General features: G+C 40.8%; 1 protein-coding gene across 1 annotated transcript in view; it reads right to left on the bottom strand.

Moving 5' to 3' along the window:
* The window catches only part of RP1L1 (RP1 like 1), a 46,777-nt gene that overhangs the window by 23,586 nt on the left and 5,196 nt on the right, over positions 1-17,995 (bottom strand). The window contains exon 2 of the mRNA XM_080584942.1: positions 3,913-4,570. Within this exon, the coding sequence (XP_080441068.1) occupies positions 3,913-4,551 (639 nt within the window). The 5' untranslated portion in view covers positions 4,552-4,570. The remainder of the gene's footprint in view (positions 1-3,912; positions 4,571-17,995) is intronic.

Raw genomic sequence — 17,995 nt, 5'->3', positions numbered from 1 at the left:
CTACAAAAGGAAGAAAATACTTTCTCTGCTTTTTCAAATCAATACTGCATGAAAGAAACACATAACAACAAGATTCTTCCTTGTGTTTCTCTGTTTATACCCACAAAAATGTATAATGGGAAACCAAAATATGTAATTTTGAAGTGTTCTGGGTTTACTTAACAAGATGGTAAAGAAATTAGAACAGCAGCACTGGGATAATATATGCTAATCATACATTTTCTTCCAGAGTTGATTTAACTTATTTTAAGATTGAAGTTTAGATCTGGAGTTATAGCAGTAGAAGAAAACAAAAGCAGACTGAAGGGGCAACACTCACAGGTCTATGAACAGCACCTTCGTTGATGGAAGAAGAGATTGATTCATCTGCAAGAGAGATTTTCCTTTTTTACGTTCCGTTTTCAAGAGATTAGAAGAAGTGGCAGCAAAAAAGGCAGTGTGAATCTCCTATTAAATGCTGTGATTTAGATTATTCTAAGCCAGAATTAAGCAGTAGTCCAGGTACATTGCTAGGGAATGAATTTCACTGTTATTCAGCTCATCTGTCATGTCATGGGAATGAACGTTAAAAGTTACTCTTCTCCCCTGTCCTCTTTCCAGGAAATAGTGGTCTCTGCAATAAGGTTTGCAACAATTTACATAGACAAAACACATAGATACATGCATACATAGATAAAATAATTAAAATATATATATTAAAAGAGAATTTGAATCATTATTTGAAGAGAGAATTGTAGCAGAAAGAAGGAACTACCCAAGAAATATGAAATATCTAGACATCTTTGAATAGTCATGGAACAATAGAGGCATGATTTCAACGACACTAAAAGAAAATAAAAATGGAAGCATAATGGTAAAATTTATAGTCAGAATTAATCTTAAGCACCAGCGAAGGGAGATCATATCAGAAAATCCCCAAAGTGTGATATATTCACCATTTTCACTTCTCAAAGAAGCCATTAGTATCTAATGAAAACTCTGGGACATAAGCATAGGGAACAGAGATCTTGAAGATGAGGTATGACAAGAAAACTCGGACAGAAAAGCAGAAATTGTTTAGAGAATCCTTATGAAAGGAAAAGATTTGAAAAACCCAAGACTGAGTGACTTTTGTAGTTTGAAATGCTTTGCATCCAAGACTAGGGTACAAGCTCTGAGAAGTTCTAACAGGAATGACCACTGAATAAACAGCAAAGAACAGTTAAAAAGCAAGAGATAAGTGATTAAGACTAAGAATGGCCAAAAAATAAAAAAAATAGAATAAATAAATAAATAAATAAAACCAATAACAACACTTCAAAAGATTCCCCAGTAAAGATACTAGAAGTCACATTTCCTAGCTATGAATTAGCTAACCACATTGATAGTGACCTATTGTGGAGACATTCTGCACAGGAATAAAAGTGGTGCAAATGAAATTAATAAGTACTGAAAATTAACTTCTAGACTATCAACAAGATGGTTATGAAAATTTTCATATCTGCAAAACAAATCTCATGGGAACATGGATAGATTATGTGGTGGTTCTTGAACCCCACTCACATTTCTCCAGATTAAAAACTTGGGGGAGAAGAGAAGGGGCTGACCAGGGGGATTTGGTGCAGGTTGGTCTCTAAGGGAACCCTGCAATTTATTGTTGAAAAGAGCATTATAACCACATAGAGGATAACCTTAAACTCTTTCGCACACACCAGAGAAAATAATCCATCTGCTACAAAGAACATCGGTATCTTTCCGGTTGACATTCACATGCAGCTTGGGCCATTTCCGTGAACAAAAGTCCAGATGAGAATGGGGATGAGACGAACGCAAAACAAGTGACAAAGTTGTTGACTCATTGTCTCCTGAAGAGAACTACACAGATTGTCACTTAAACTGTCAGCAAATGTACAGCGTAACAGGTGCCCATCAGCATCAGATAGTCCACAGTTAGGACCTGTGTCATTCTAGCCATGCCTTGTTGGCTCTTGGCATGCCGGAATGACATCAGGCTCTGGAAGAACAGAGAGCTTTAGACAGGATGACCAGGAAACCACCAGTTCAGAGGTGAAAATAAAGATAACTGCATGTCTTTAGGTTCAAGTGAAGATGGAGGTAGAATAACAGTGAAGATAGTATGTTGATAGAGAGGGTATTTATTATATAGCCTAGCTAAAGTATTGTTTAAAATGACCAGGAGGAAAAGGGTTTATAATGACTAGAGGGAAAACTGTTGGAAACTCATTTGAGAATCACAAGGAGAACAGTAAGACTGAACTAAGAAGCAGGAGGCAAAACTTTTCGTTAGAAAACTGGGTGAAAATTCCTAAAACTTGAAGAAGAGTTACTACCACTAAGCAAGGTAATTATTTTCATGCAGGCTGAACAGAAGACCAAATCTTGAAAACTGGAGAAATCACTGACAAAATATAATGCTTATCCCTCACTTATAACAAATCTTGGCAGCAGGGTGGTTTTGTTGCCTTTTTTTTTTTTTTCCTTAATTCACACTTCTAGTAGTAAACCAAGCAGTGCCAGACCCTGTTCTTCAGCACAGAGACCAACTGAAGCAGTCTGGCTGCTCTAACATAGGGTGCCCACATCCAAACTTTCTACAGTTAATGATCCCAGGCCCTAATTCTGAACCAGGGAGTATGTTAAGAATTTAGCAGAATGGAGAAAAGATGGATGAAATGCTGCTCTGGCACTTTTTTTTTTTTTAAAGTAATATACATATTACTATATATATAGCAATATAGATGTAGCTGTGGAATGTAGAAAAATTTTCAGGACTTCATTTTGCAAATAAATTGGTGAAAGCTAGAAAACAAGAACCTAACTGCTTCCTTGGATCCTCCAGATGAGAACAGAAGGCTCTTACCAAAGTAGTAGACATAGCAGAAAGCATTGGGATATGACAAGTTGCCTCCAAGGGGGAAAGCCAGCTTAAGGTCCTGTCCCTTTCCCAAGTCAACATGATGTGTGTAAAAAATGCTCCTCCAATTTTTCCCCTCCTGAATAATGTGACGTTTTAGCCCAAATCATTTCAGTGGGTTCAGAAAGATCATTTCACTAGAGTTCAGAACATGACACCACAAAAGGATTTAATATTACCACTGTGCAGGTGGCACACTGTACTGTAAAGATGGAAAATGTGGCAAGGAGTGGGGTGACTGCTCCGCTTGGCTGCAAGGTGAGTCAGGCTAACATGTGAGACCTCTTCAGAAGAAGCACAGGTTACTCTACATTATAAAGAGATGAAGAAGAAATTGGGAGAATCTCAGGTTTGTCATAAAATTCCTCCGGGAACAGAAAAAAGGAGCTGTACTTGCCCTGCATTTAGTACGAGTCCACCCCAATTAGCACATTCACCAAATCATCAACAAAAATGTATCTCCTGATCCCACTCATACACTAATCATCTATGCATTTATTAGTTACATTTTCATAATGCCGAGGATCCCACATCATAACAGGATCCCATTCATTAGGAACTATGCAACCAAGAGGCATAACCTATGAGCTGTCTTATGCTGTTGAAATTCCTGTTGTTAGATACAGAAAACTTAAGTCAGCATTGGGACATACTTCCTGGGAAAAGGTGGGAAACTCAATTACTAGAGTTTTATTTAGGGCTTTATACCCAGCTGCAAAACATTAAGCTCCTGTACATCTGTCAGAAGTTGTCTCCCATTAACCCAAATAAGTGTCTAATACATGAAGTTCTTGAATGGCTGACGGGATTGTTCTACATCATCCCTACATGTAACTCATGGAGAAGTAACTAATGTGACACTAACTACACAAGTCCAAAGGGTCAAGGTTGTGTGGGTAAATTTTTGGCCCCAAGAGCTACAGGATTTGCATCACTGAGGATGATGTGATAACGCCTGTTAGATTAACTGACCAGCACCAGGAACCAGAGACACTTGCCTTCTTCCCATCAACAGTGTAGAGCTTCTTCACTGGGAATTGCAGGATCTCCGAAATCTCATCAAGGAGTGTTTTGAAACTCCTAGCGTTTCTGCGGTTCAAGATAATTGAGCGCCGAAAACTGGTTTCTCCATTCTTAACAAGAGTGATTTTCTTTGGTATTCTGGGGCCATGCTGAGTGAAAGGCGTGGAATAATCTTCAAACCTGCCCTCTTGAGCTGCTCTTCTCAAGGTACTGGATGGACGACTATTTCGAGGAGGGCCTGGCCTGTGTCCAGCAGAAGTCATGCTAATAGGCTTGACGTATTTCTTGTCAGAGCAAAGGTAGCATCCTCCATCCTCCAGCTGGTCCAGCTCACTAATGCAATGTATTCCTCGTGGGGTGGTGATGGTCCGTACCCCAAACGGCAGTGGGACCCGATGAGAGAGGTCATCCATGAGTGCGTTGAAGCTCTTGAAACTTCGCTGGTTGATGGCCATCTTCACTCCCCCAAACTGAGGATCCCCACTCTTGAAGAAGGTTATTTTTTTGGCCGGGGGTACCTGGGTGACAGTGCTTGTCCGAGCCACGGAGGGAAGGGGTTGATCATAGTTGTAGGAGCTGGTGGTGGACTGGTAGTCAGCAGGCACCTGAGTCATCCCTCTTGCTTAAAGTTAACTGCAAGAGAAGAAAAACGAGATTAGGGTTTGTTGGAATCATGGAAAATCAATGCCTGACTTGCATGGGAGAAAAGTTTGTTTTCCTCACAACTGTTTTACTATCTCTGGTTCATAAAGAGCAGATTCTGACACACGGTTTTCTGAGGTAGATACGAGGAAACACAGCAGCAGGAGTAGCCATAACCCTGCTCCTCACAGTTAAACCCTGAGGCACAAAAGCCATGAGTCAGACCCCAAGCAAAACCCACAAAAAATGATATTTGTGTAATGGTGTCATTTTGAGCTTTGTGTTTTGCTTATATTTTTGAGGTTTTCTCTGAAACTGTCAGAGACAGTGATTACTCTGGTTTTATTTTTACAGAGCTGAAATTCTCATGCAACCCTTTAACCCTGTGAACTGGCACACAACAACAACAAAAACACTGAATTTGTTCATGTAGTGATTGCACATTGTAGCATACTCATGATTTTACCAAGAGCCAAAGTAACCCCGTTTCAGAACAGTTGCACATGGCCATGCCATCCTGTACTAAGACAAGGTATGGATGTATGGATGAAAATCCATACCATGTATGCAACCAAATAAGGTATGACAGATCTCAAGACATCAAACAGAACTACAAATTTGGTTCTGCTAAATTTTGGGAAAACTTGAATTCAACATGATAAGCATACCTTTGAGGAGAACAATCTGTCCAATTTCTATGGGAGCTCCTGGTGTCCTTCACTTTTAAAGCTAAGGTGAATTCAGTTCTTGAGTCTGGAAGTTGAAATCTACCTTTTGGAACCCAAATATTTTCAATCTATTTGCTAGGATGTAGACAAGTTGAAAAGAGAGTGATCTCTACTGTTTCTTGTTTACCCTTATCAAATGCATTGTCTCAGAAGACAATCACAAAAAAATTCAGATCACACATGGGATGAAACTACCATGCCAGAAAAAAAACGCTTTCTTTTTCAAATGGAAAATAATAGTAATAACAATAATAATAACACTATTTACAACTGCTGAAATATTGGTCATAATGAATATGATGAATGACAATTTATGAACATGAAGAGTGATTCTACAGTTCGCTTTGATTTAATAACTCAAACTTAAGTGGAGGGTCTCAAAATGGCATTTAGAGACCTTATCTTTGGTGGTGGTTTCTGGCTGCACCTACACCCAATTTACTTTCCAAATTATGTTTTTAGTTGATTGCAGTTTTCTATGGCAACTTCAAAAAACACACAAAATAATTTTTTTAGTGCTCATAAATGAGAAAGCAATAAATGTATTTCTAATGACGTGCTTCCTTTATTTTTTTTCAGGGTTACAGTACTTTGAGCAGCTGAATAAAGTTCTAGTTTCTATAAAAAAAGTTATCCTAATGGCAAATTATTCATTGGAGGACCAGTTCTGTGACCACTGAAATTGATGAGAATTTTGTCATTCATTTTCAGAGATGCAGCATTAAAAAACAAACAAACAAACAAATTGTAAACACTGATTTTCACCACTTTTTAGAGCAAACCCATTATTTTCTTACTTTGTTACTCTCAAGTGAAACATTTGTGCACTTTGTACTACAGCACATTCATTTCTGCAATAGATGAAATTTAACCTGGGCTAGGTGAGAAAAGACATTAGGTGCTATTTGAAAGATTATTATTTTGACAAATCTCTTGTTTTTGATATCCTTACACACTGACAGATTTCAGCAATGATTTATTCTTTCCATGTACGTTTCACCAAGCAATTATTCAGTTATTTATTTCCCAGTTAAAGGTCAATCCATCACTCTATCTTCCAGAAAAGAAATATCCTATTTCTCTGTTTTTCAACAGCTTTCATAAAGTTGGCTCTAACCTTTCTCTATGAATCCCACATTAGAGCTTTCAGACACTGGCAGCATAATTTCCAAACAAACCCCTTATCCAGACAAATTGTGGTCCTGGACCAATGGTGATCCACAATACTCTGGCTGTGTTCCTAGAAATGTAACTATTTCACTGTGATTTATTCTACTTTCTCAAGCTGCTGAACTATATTGAAAGAAATATGGAAAAAAAAATAAAAAAAATAAAGAAAAAAATGGGACGAATCATTAGACTGTCATGAGACAGGTTAGTTTTTTCTATAAAATATTTTCCTAATGCTAATTTTCTTTGGGAATAATTTCATGAGGCGGTTAAGGGATCACTAATGTAAAGAAATACTGTCCCTTAAATTTTGGGCAAGTTGGTCACCCACCCAAGCCTAGATGGTCTGTCAGACAGCCTCTTATGAAGCAGTATGTGATGTGGAGAAAACTTACTATGAATGCCCTGCATGAAATATAAACAGCTCCCACAGGGAGAAGTGTTTTACTGTCAGTTTGAAGTTTCAGAATGAGAAGGAAATTCTACTGAATATCTGGCAATGCAACAAAAATAGTAATATTGCCCAAATCTACCTTTTTACAGATACATAACAGAGGAATCTCAATACATACTTACATTGAAATACTTCATGCTGCTTGCTCAAGATGACTTTCCTCATTGAATATCCAATAGGTTAAAAATAAATCAATAAAATTAAACAACAACAAAACAAACAAAACAAACAAAACAAAAACAAAAAACAACTCAACCACCCAACCAGTTCCGGGATCTAATGCACTGGACAATGAAGGGAAAAGTGCGGGCTACATGCTGTCAGTCAAACTGTCCTCAAAATGACTGACTACAGCTCGGAGGGTTAATCAGGACTGTGTTGCTAATGATAGAAAGAAAAGCTACCTAATCTTCTGGAGAAGGCTCTCAAATCCACTGGGGCTTTAGGTAAAGTTTGCCCAATCCTTCTCTTGCTTGCGCCCATGTAACTGGAGTGTAAATCTGACTCGGTGACACTCCTCTCAATCATGCCAGTATAAGTGAGAATGCAATCAAGGCAAAGTGGTAATATTGCATAAAGGCCTCTTGCGTAAAGACCTACAGAGATCTGGATAACTTTCCTCCATCACCCCACCAATCAGTTCATCAACCCACCCATTCAGCAGCCACACTTTGGAGTTAAATTCATCTTATGAGTAACACCAGGGAAATCAATGGAGTTACAGTAAAGACGAACATAGCTCTTAAGGATTTATTTATACGTTAGTTACTTTTGAGCTGGCTGATAGTCACTTATTTAGGACATAGAGGGCTGAGAATTGAAAAATTTTTCAGTGAATTATCGTCTTAATAGGAAAGTCCAGTGAATCCTAACCCAAACATTTTCAAATTCAGTGCAGATGTCAACCTCGGGTTCTCAGGTGAATGTTCAACAGTTGGATCACTGAGTTTTTGGCATGAAATAAGGACAGATAAGCAACCTGTGAAAGGTAAATGTTGGCAAGTGACTTGTTCTTTCAAAATTCACCTATAAGAGACTTTCTGTTGCACTTCCTCTTTGCAAAGAAAACACATCAAAACAATCAGTCAATCTGTTGGATTCAAATACAAAATCACTGGGAAACCCCACTTCTCTATGAACTGGAATTGTTAGTTTCTAGCAGTATTTGTTCCTTACTTATGTAGACTTGTATCTCTGAACTGATGTCACTTACAGCACTAGGAATCTTCTTTTGTAGAAAGCAATTACTTTCAGAGAGACCAGTCATAAAAGGCTTTTATTGGAAGTGCAGGGATTTAAGTATCTTGCAAGAATATATTCAGTGAGTTTTACATCTCAGATCCCTAATGTGAGTCTTCCAAATGTAAAGTTAGTGCTTGAGACACTATGCAGCTATTCTTACACAGCACTGCTTTTCCCTCTGTGGGCAGCATACCTTTCAGGATACAGAGACCATTGCTGTGGGGGTGTTGACTCAGAGGATCATGGTCATCTCTCTGTTGGTTTGTATTCACTATAAGAGGTCACCAACTCTACAGGAAAATTTGTAGGAGTCCATCCATGCAAAAGATTGAACCCCTTTTGGAGGCCATTTCACCCTCTCAGGAACGCACCAGGCAGGCTGGTCCCTATTTTTCCATTTCCAACCACAAATCAAATGACATCTCAAAATCTTACATCTCATGTCAGCCCTTAGCCAAAATCACCTGGGATCCCAAATACGTCTGCAGCATGTCTCCACACATCTGCCTTTATCTTCTATTCTCTCACACTCAGCTTGTTACCTGGGAGATTTTTGTAGACTTGTCTCTGTTGAGGACATAGGACAAGGAAAGGAATCCAGGTCCCTCTCTAGAAAGAGCCTGAGCTGACGCACGGGATCTGTCAAAGAACCTGACTCATTGAGCTGAGCTTATAGTCCGTAACTATGTAACTATCTTTGAGATATGAGAAAGCCTTTATGAGAAGCATCAAGATTTGACTTTAATACTTAATAAGTCATCAGGAATATACCTTGCCTAGAAGACACAGTTCCAATGGTTAATCCCACTTACTGCTAAACAACTGTACCTTTTCTCTAGCCTGAATATGCCCAATGCTATTATTATTTTTTTAATGCTAATAAATAAACTTGCAGTTTCTCTTCCCACTCAGGTACCTGTAGCTGCCATTTTTACAGTCATTTACATTTTTACAGCCACTTCTTCAGACCAAAGAACAATTTACAGGTCATCATTAACATTTGGAATGGGGCTGGTTGAAAAATCCAGGTGTGCATTCTTGGGAAATGATGAGCGACATCATTTCATTTGAAAATTTTCCCAGAAAAGGTGGGAGTTTCTGGCAAGAAAGATGAATCATCATTTTGTAAGACCTAACCATGTTCCTTTAAAAAGGCTCATTTCAATTTACTTTGCACTGTTTATGAGAGAAAAAAAAAAAAAAAGTGGCAAAATGATCTGATTAACAAGGAATATTTATGTTCTGACCAAGTATCACATTGAATTGGGAGTATATACATTTGCCAGTGATTATGTAAGAGTCCCCTGCAGACAGAGTAGGTAGATTGTGTATTTTCCCCCCAATTTATTTGTTACTTAAAATTAGTTGAAAAGAATCGTCAAACTCTGTATAGTCAAGTAGAAACTTGAAGTGTTTCTTTGTCTGGAAAAGAGACTTCTGATAGCCAGCATTGTCATTCTGTTCTATGGCTGACTGAGCTTAGAACACACTGCTCATCATCACCCAGGCCCTCACCAGAGCTGGTGTCAAGCACACACAAAACCTCTTGATAGGAGTAGTGCATTTGTAATTGTACCCACTGCAGCCCTCCCCTGAAGCACATCACTGCACCAGTAAGCCAGAAGGCATGCTGGAGTTGCAAGCCTCTATCTTCTGTGCTAAAACACAACGTTTGCTTCTCTTAAATCCTCTCTTGGAGTATGCACTCACCCAAGCTCTTACATTGGTGTCCATGCCTATGCTCTGGATGTTTTATTACTCAAAGCAAAAGAGTAACAGGCAGGTTGATCTTTGCAGAGCCCTAGGGCTGGAAGAGTAGAGCAGGACTTGAAATGGATACTCAGACATCCTCATTAGTGACCTGGATAGTGGGACAGAGGTTGCCCTCTGAAAATTCACCAGTGACATAATACCGTCGGGAGCAGTTGATATGTTGGAGAGCAGGACTGCCATTTGGAAGGACTTTGAAAAGCCAGAGAAATTAGCTGACATGACTCAGAATAGGAAAACACCAAGTATACATGAGGGACAGAAACCCCCTCAGGCTGATAGTAACCTTTCTGAAATGGATGTGAGTGTCCTGTTGGACAGGAGCAAGCCCTTGTTGCAAAGTATGCCATTCACTTATGAGACTCACACTAATGTAGTGCAGTAAGTGGGTGAAGAGATTTCATAATTCCCTTCTGCTTGGCACTTTTGAGACCACATCTGGGCACCGTGTCCAGGTTTGCGTTCCACAGTGTGAGAAAGATAGTGGCATACTGCAGCGAACCCAGCAAAAGCCACCAAGATGATAGGATGTGATAGAAGCACGTGATGTGCTGGGGAAGCATGAAAGCACTAAAATAGTTCAGTCTGGAGAAAAGACTTGGAGGGATTCATGCCACTGTCCGTAACCACCTAGGACATGGTTATAGAGAGGAAGACTCTTCTCTGAAGTGCACAATGAAGTGTTAGGATGCAGTAGATAAAAGTAACTACCTGCAAAATGCAGTTTAGATATTACAAAAAAAAAAAGTTTTATTTTTTAAATGAAATAATGTATTGCTTTTTCTTTACTTGAGTCCATATAAGTTTGAAATAAGTCAGTCTTTTGAGTGCAGGAGTCTGAGTTTTATTTCCAGCTGCAAGCTTCAATGCAAAGGATTACATCGCTCTTAACCTAGGTAATCAAGAAGCCCGGCTTTCTGAAGGATAAGAATTAGTCTCAGGGATCAGATTCACCTACAGTAAATCTCCCTCCTATTCTAGATACATTATCTAATTAGTTTTTCAGCAAAACCAATGGTGCAAAGTAAGAAACCCTTCTGAAATTGCCATCTTTTCCCAGTTCTCTTTACTTTTAAAAATATTTATTCTGTAGAAAATATCTCCAGAGATGGTATATCAGTCTTTGAATTAAGTCATGAACTTAAACTATGAACTTGAGTCCTTTCATCATGAAATAAAATATGGTTGAGAAGCATCATTATTTCACCAAGAGTCACCCTCACCATGCAACCTTTGCATCCCAGGTGCCCCGTCTCTGGCAGAGCCCAACACATCCCTGGCAGTTCCTCAACACTGTACTAAAGCTTGGTTCAAACTCCTGAGATGTGGGATTGATTTCCTTTCCGCTTGGGACGAAGCATGAGGAGAGGGGAACTCATGAGTACAGCGCAATAAAACTAGATAATAGACTGCACTTAGAGCATCTGATATGCTCTCTTTGTGAGCAGAAATAGACACGAGCATGGTGGTCGCCAATTCATTATTTCTTCCCCTACACATCCTGTTGTCTTCCGTCAATCAGTTCTCCAAGTTCCTCAGTACAATTTATTTCATTTCTAGTGCCATACTGGGCATTCTCTAAAAATACTGTTGTGTTAGAGAGTCAGGTATTGAGGTAACTTGCACTGCCCTTTACTCACATTTCTGGTAATAATGGGGAAAATAACTTTGCATTTCCTTTTGAGGGGAGATTTCATGTGTCATGTCCAAGCCAATCTGGATCTTTGGGCCAGGAAACTGATCAGCAGATGGGCTATGTGTCACTTCAGACGGAGTGCCATCTCAGCGTGGCAGGATCTGAGCAGCTTACAAAACTCAGAAACCTAGAATTGATGTGACTGACTACGTGAAAGGAACAAGAGCACATGAACATATGTGCAACAGCAGGATGCTTGTGCAACACAGCACACACTTGTATCCCAGTGTCTTCATCCTCCATAAAGCTCATTTCCCAGTTCTACCTTTCTCAATCTTTTATTTCCAACACAAAGTTTACTTGAGATTACTATATGTGACATTTACATTTTTTTCCAGCATTGATCTATTTTTTTCTGACCATTCCTAACTTCTCTAGGCCTCTTTATACCAATCCTTTCCTTTCCAATGCCCACAGTTCCTTCTAAATGTTTATCAGTTATGATTAATATTTTTGCACTTACAAATTTATTTCAAAAGAGAGTGAACAAATCAAATCCCTCCACTATCAAACATGTATACTCTTCCCAGATACACTTGTTCAAATATGTTTCTTATTGGATCTGTGGACAGCTTTTACTCACTCCAAAATGTATCTTTAAATCCCTTTGAAATAATTTTCTAAGCAAAATTAGGCAGTATATAAAATTTGATAAGTGGTAGAAGCAGTCATTTTTTCTCTGGCATTGCATATTTATTTGGCCTTTTGTCTATAGTTCTTGTGCCATACAGCTGTGGAGTTATTTCTGCCTTAACATTTGTTCCATTCTACTAGAAGACACAATGTCTCACCTGGGATGACTCTCTCCTTTTGGCTTTGATTTGTAGGAGAAAAACAAAACAAAACAAACAAAACAGGGATATTATCCAAGTCCTTTCTCCTTTATTCATCCCAGTTAGCATCAGTTGTCTTTGGGGAGAAATGTGTTGGTTTCTTAACTCATTCTCTAACGTCCAACATGCCAACATTATCAGCCCAGCTGATCTGCGAGCTTTCCAATTTTTCCAGGGATTCCTGATTCCTCCACTTGTTCTTGATCAATAGGGATTTTTTGTATAGTGACTTCCTTCCTCACTGAAAATCCTGTCCAAGTTACTTTCCTATAGTTTTCTTCTTCAGGAGAGTTTTTTTTTTTTTTTTTAAAGGAGTTCAATAACAGCCAGTTTTGAGCCATTGCCCTCTTTTTTTTTCATTTTTAATAGACCTGCTTTTTCCGTTACCTCTGCTTTACCCCCAAGATTTAACTTCTTCCAGTTTTTCCTTATTCTCAAACTTAATTCATTTCAGTGGAACTTTGACCTTTAATCAAAGGGTTAACATTGCTAATACTGGTACCCTGGCCAAAGCCTAAAACTGGTGATTTCTCTGTCCTTTGCTTCCCTACACTTTTAAAACAAACTGTTCTTTCTTTCCCTTATGCATTGAACCTAAGCGCCAGATTCTCAGATCGGATAAGCCAGCAGGACTCGGTGCAACTCAAGTGATCTCTTGGAACCAGCACTGGCCGAACACCTGCTCCTTTTGGGCACTGTGCAGGAGCAGAAGGGACAATGCCTTCTCCCCACCACCAGCTGCGTTACAATGATGGCCATTTCCTATACACATGCTCTTTCCCAGGTGTGTTGGTGCTGGAGAGCTTGCGCAATAGCAGGGGGCAGGGATTGGGATGAGCCAAGGCCTGGGCACCATGGCTAAATATATCCCTTTTGATTGGATGTGAATCTCTGTAATGTTTCCATCTTAGACAAACACTTCTGGCCCCCTTCAGCGTGATCAGAAAAATTCTGTCTCTTTTAGTCTGTATAAATTTCATCCTAAACTGGATGTCTCCGATAAACTCTGTCTTAAAACAATTATTTCTATCCATTGTTTGGAAAAGAAGCTCAAGGTGATGAACGCTGGTGGCGATGACAGAGATGTTTTATCAGATGCATCTGTCATCCCTTGCGTCCTGACTCTGAACTGAATATGTGAAATGCTAAAAACAAAGAAAATTAATATCTGAAATAGCAGGGTGGGGGTCAGATTTTTTCCTGTGCTGAGCCTTAAAAAAAAAAAAAAAAAAAAAAATTTTGCACTGAAACAATCTAAACTTCATGGACAGAAAGGTTCAGATTAATTTCTAACCATAAAAATCTCAGAGTGGTAAAATACGTTTTTTTTAAAATAACAGGTTGAATTTAGCATTAAAAGCTCAAAAAAGCCACCTCCTTCTGTTTCTCCTGTACTTGAGCTGTCCTTGAGACATCCAGCCGCCCTCTGCAGCACTGGTCACCACCTCTGACAGCCTCAGTTTTCTTTGTGAGATACTGGCCATCTTCTGCTGCCTTCCCTCCTCTCCTTCTCTGAATGCTCTGGTGCTTCTTCCCCATCCTCCTTCTCTCTGCTGTTGACATCGTATTCCCTTGATGTCATGAGACAAGCTGACATCGCTTCTCCCATCCATGCTAGCAGGTGCAGCTCTCCACCGCTGGGCCTCTCCTGTCCTCCCTCTGGGCTCTTTCCCAGATGTGGGTCTGCCAACACTTATCGCGGTTAAAAGAACGCCTCCTTATCTTTCACCACAAACTCTTCCCTCCCCCAGCCCTCCTCGCTGTGAATAACCTGCTCTTGTATGACACTCAAGCTCACAAGCTCTGCGTTGTATTCAACACCTACATCTCCTTCACACCAAACACTCGCACCTGGACTGTTGCCAAATCCTACGGTTTCTTGGCTGTAATCTCCCCAAAATCTCCTGCCATCCCTTCTTGCTAAAACACCTGCCTCTGAGTTAGCTTATCTCAACCTTCACAAACCTCACCACCTTTCAAAATATTATCCTGGGTCTCTTCAAAATCCTTCTGATAAGGGTCTTTTCTTCTGCAGTCTGGTGGCTTCCCTCTGTTTCTCCATGGCATTCACCCTTGTCACCCTCTGCAGCTCTGAATATCTTTACCTTCTTTCTTGCTCCTGCCTGTACTGAAAACTGCTAGGGTTGGCCAATTCAGCTCACACCTTGCAATCCGCAGAGCAGGAGGCATTCGGATGTTACAGCTACATGTGCCTTGTGAAAGCCTAGGGAGAAACGTAGTCCTTGCAGTGCACCTCCCTTCTCTGGCCTCATACCCATCCTCAAAACACAGAGCTTCTAAACCATGTAGGAGTTAATGCAAAGCTTATACAACACCGCAGTCATCACTCATCTCCTCCTCACCACCATTTCCCAGCCTACATCTGATCCTGACCTGGATTCAGATGTGAACGCTGTCCCATTTGTCCTGTCTCTCACTCAAAGGCAGATGTGATAAGAAATAGAAAGATTATTTATTAAGAGGCTTTGCGTGCCTTTGAGGAAGCTTAAAGCAATAGCGTGTTGAAGCGAGTAAATGAATCCCCAGCAAAAACGGAATAGTCTGGAAAAGTACTGCAAGATATACCTAAGATTCCTTGTGCTAGTTTTCTCATGGATCGGCCAATTGCCACATTTGTCCGACTTCGGTGTTCACTTCCCCTGAGCCTTAGTGGCAAGAGCATCTGCCAGTTGTGCTCATGGGCTTGCTGAGTTGTTCATGGAGGCAAGTCAGAACCACCTCCCTGCAAGACCTCATGGCCAGCTCTCAGTGGCACAAGACTGGCTTGTGCAGTCAAGACGTGAGGATGACATCAGGTGGCTCTGGTGACTAAGCCCGGTCCACTAACACACAAAGAATGCAGAAGAAGAAACCAAGCCACTGAGCAAACGAAATCTGCGAGCAGTTTGCACAGGGTAATTCCAAACAAACTTTGATGCAGCAGGAACTGCTCTCTCAAGCAGGAAATAAAAAAAAATCAAACTGTAATTTATTGAACCAGCTGCAGGGTCTGTCAGTTACCTCTTACATTAAGGATATAACTCATTATTTTATGGAGCACAGTTAGTATAAAAAGTTTCTGGATACATAAGTATTTCTTCCTATTAATCCTAGGTGGAATATTCCAAATTTTTTAAATCTGCAGGTTATTTTTGTTACTTGCCAGAGCCTTATTGCTTTGTCAGGGCTCTGAAAGGCATGCTCTGCTCTTCTGTCACTCCCAGTGCAACCCAGTGCAGCAGTGGGAGCTCAACTGGCACCTGAATGTATTCCTCCATAAGGCAGCAAACAACTTTATTGACTGCACCAGGCTAGCAAAGTCTAAAAACACATTCAAGGAGCAGAACTGGCACAAAGTGACTCTGGGACACGTAATGGATTTGTTGAGCAAGAAGACAGTTTCTACAGATTTATTGCCTCCCTGGATTCCAACAGTGCTCCGAGGCTGCTGCTGAGATGACTGACGGCAAATGCACGTGTTAGGACATCCACGCTGCCAGTCAGCACGGGCCCAGGCTTGCTGGCAGGAGCAGGCTTGCCCATCTCCATGCTGTGATCAGGCATGAAGAGGTCACCTCAGCTCTCTGGGTGCTGTAGTGTCAGCCAGCTGCTCCTTGCTGCGGCCTGGCTGGGCTGTACCAAGGTGGTCCTGCACCAGGCCATCAGTAAACAGAATCAAAAAGGTTGGCAAAGACCTCCAAGATCATCTGGTCCAACCATCCCCTACTACCAATGTCACCCACTAAACCGTGTCCCTAAGCACCACGTCCAACCTCTCCTTGAACACCCCCAGTGACGGTGACTCCACCACCTCCCTGGGCAACCCGTCCCAACGCCTGACTGCTCTTTCTGAGCAGAAATGTCTCCTCATTTCCAGCCTGAACCTCCCCTGGCACAACTTGAGGCCATTCCCTCTAGTCCTATCACTAGTTACCTGTGAGAAGGGGCTGACCCCCAGCTCCCCACACCTTCCTTTCAGGCAGTTGCAGAGAGCAATAAGGTCTCCCCTGAGCCTCCTTTTCTCCAGACTAAACAGCCCCAGCTCCCTCAGCTTCTCTTGGCTCCTTCCAAGGGGGCTGTGAAGGCTGAGGCCCAGCTGAAGCCCATAGCACAGAGGGTGGGTAGGAAGCAGGCAGGCTAGTGAGCCTACAAGCGCTTGAGCTTTCAGGTTTGTGTAGACCCAACCATGAGTGATGGTCACGGTTCCTGGAGCATCAGATGGTTTCTATTTCACCTTTTGTCTACCTTTTCTGAGTCCTTTACCCACTCATTAGGCCATTGGGGCAGCACTAGCAACACCACCTTTGTCTCTTTGATCCTGACACAGATTTACGCTGCCTCACTAAAGCAGAGAGAGAGAGATAAGGCCTATTTCTGACAAAAGCACATTGTTTCTGAGCGAGTTGATCTGAAATCAGCACAGAGGGATCGGCAGTGCCACCTCAGTAGCCCACCTGGCCCGCTAAGCCTTTAAGTACATACAGGGCTCTGCTCACGCAATCCAGGCCACCAACGTCAGCAGAAACACCTCAGGAAGTAAAGCAACAAACCTAACTTCCATGCCTTGCAGGGGGAAGAAGGCTGAGGATAACATCAGAGAGCCACAAGCCTGCAGGATGCTGACAATTTTTGAGAGGTTTTGGAGAAAAGCAGCAAAATGATTAAGGGGTTGGTTAGATGAGGGAGGGGGGAAAGAAAAAAAAAAAAGATTGAAAGCACTAAATATACATTGCCTGGCCAACTAATGCCTGAGGGAAAATAAAAGAGCTGGCAGGCAGGAGGGAGCCGAGAGCCAAGGAAGAAGTAGAATCTCCATTGTTAGGAGCTCTCAGCCCTAGTAAGCGAACAATGAGGAATGAGTGTGTGCTGCAAGCCAGGAGATAAGTTAAGCATAAGAGGGGAAGCTGCTGAGCATAGGCACTACACAAATAGATGAAATCAAGACTCTTCTGAACCAATGCTTTGGCACTGGCTGCACCTGGGTCTTGATTTTCTCGTGTGCTTGTAATTCTCTCTGTGGTTGAAATGTTAAGGTGCTAATTCTTCCCAGGCATGCAGAGGGATTGCTCATTGTGGAGCGAGAGGGTATAAATAGATGTAATGGGACAAAAATGTGTAAAGGGGGAATTGAAGTCATTTAGGTTGGAATAATCCACAAATGAAGTAGTAGAAGGCCCTTATCAGAGGTTATTTAAAATTAGACTGGGAAATTTATTTTTTTTAAACAGGAAAAGAAACTTTAGGAAAAAAAATGCACTGTAAAAGGCGGAGAGGAACTATTGTCTCTCTCCAAAGTATTTTATTTTTAATACAAAAAAAACACTGTATAGGTTGTGGAAGTCACATTTTACACATTAATGTGCAGTTTGTCCTTTTTTTTATTTTACATGTAGTGGGATCAAATTTATAACAACGTTAATTTATAGTAATAAAACTCACCTATCTGACCAAACAATTCAAGCTTCTCCAAGGCACAGTGAGAACACAACCATGATTACAAGGAAATAAATGAAAGAGATGAGA

This window comes from Anser brachyrhynchus, assembly GCF_964034855.1.
Source record: "Anser brachyrhynchus genome assembly, chromosome: 3".
Lineage (NCBI taxonomy): Eukaryota > Metazoa > Chordata > Aves > Anseriformes > Anatidae > Anser > Anser brachyrhynchus.
This window is presented reverse-complemented; position numbering and strand designations above follow the sequence as displayed.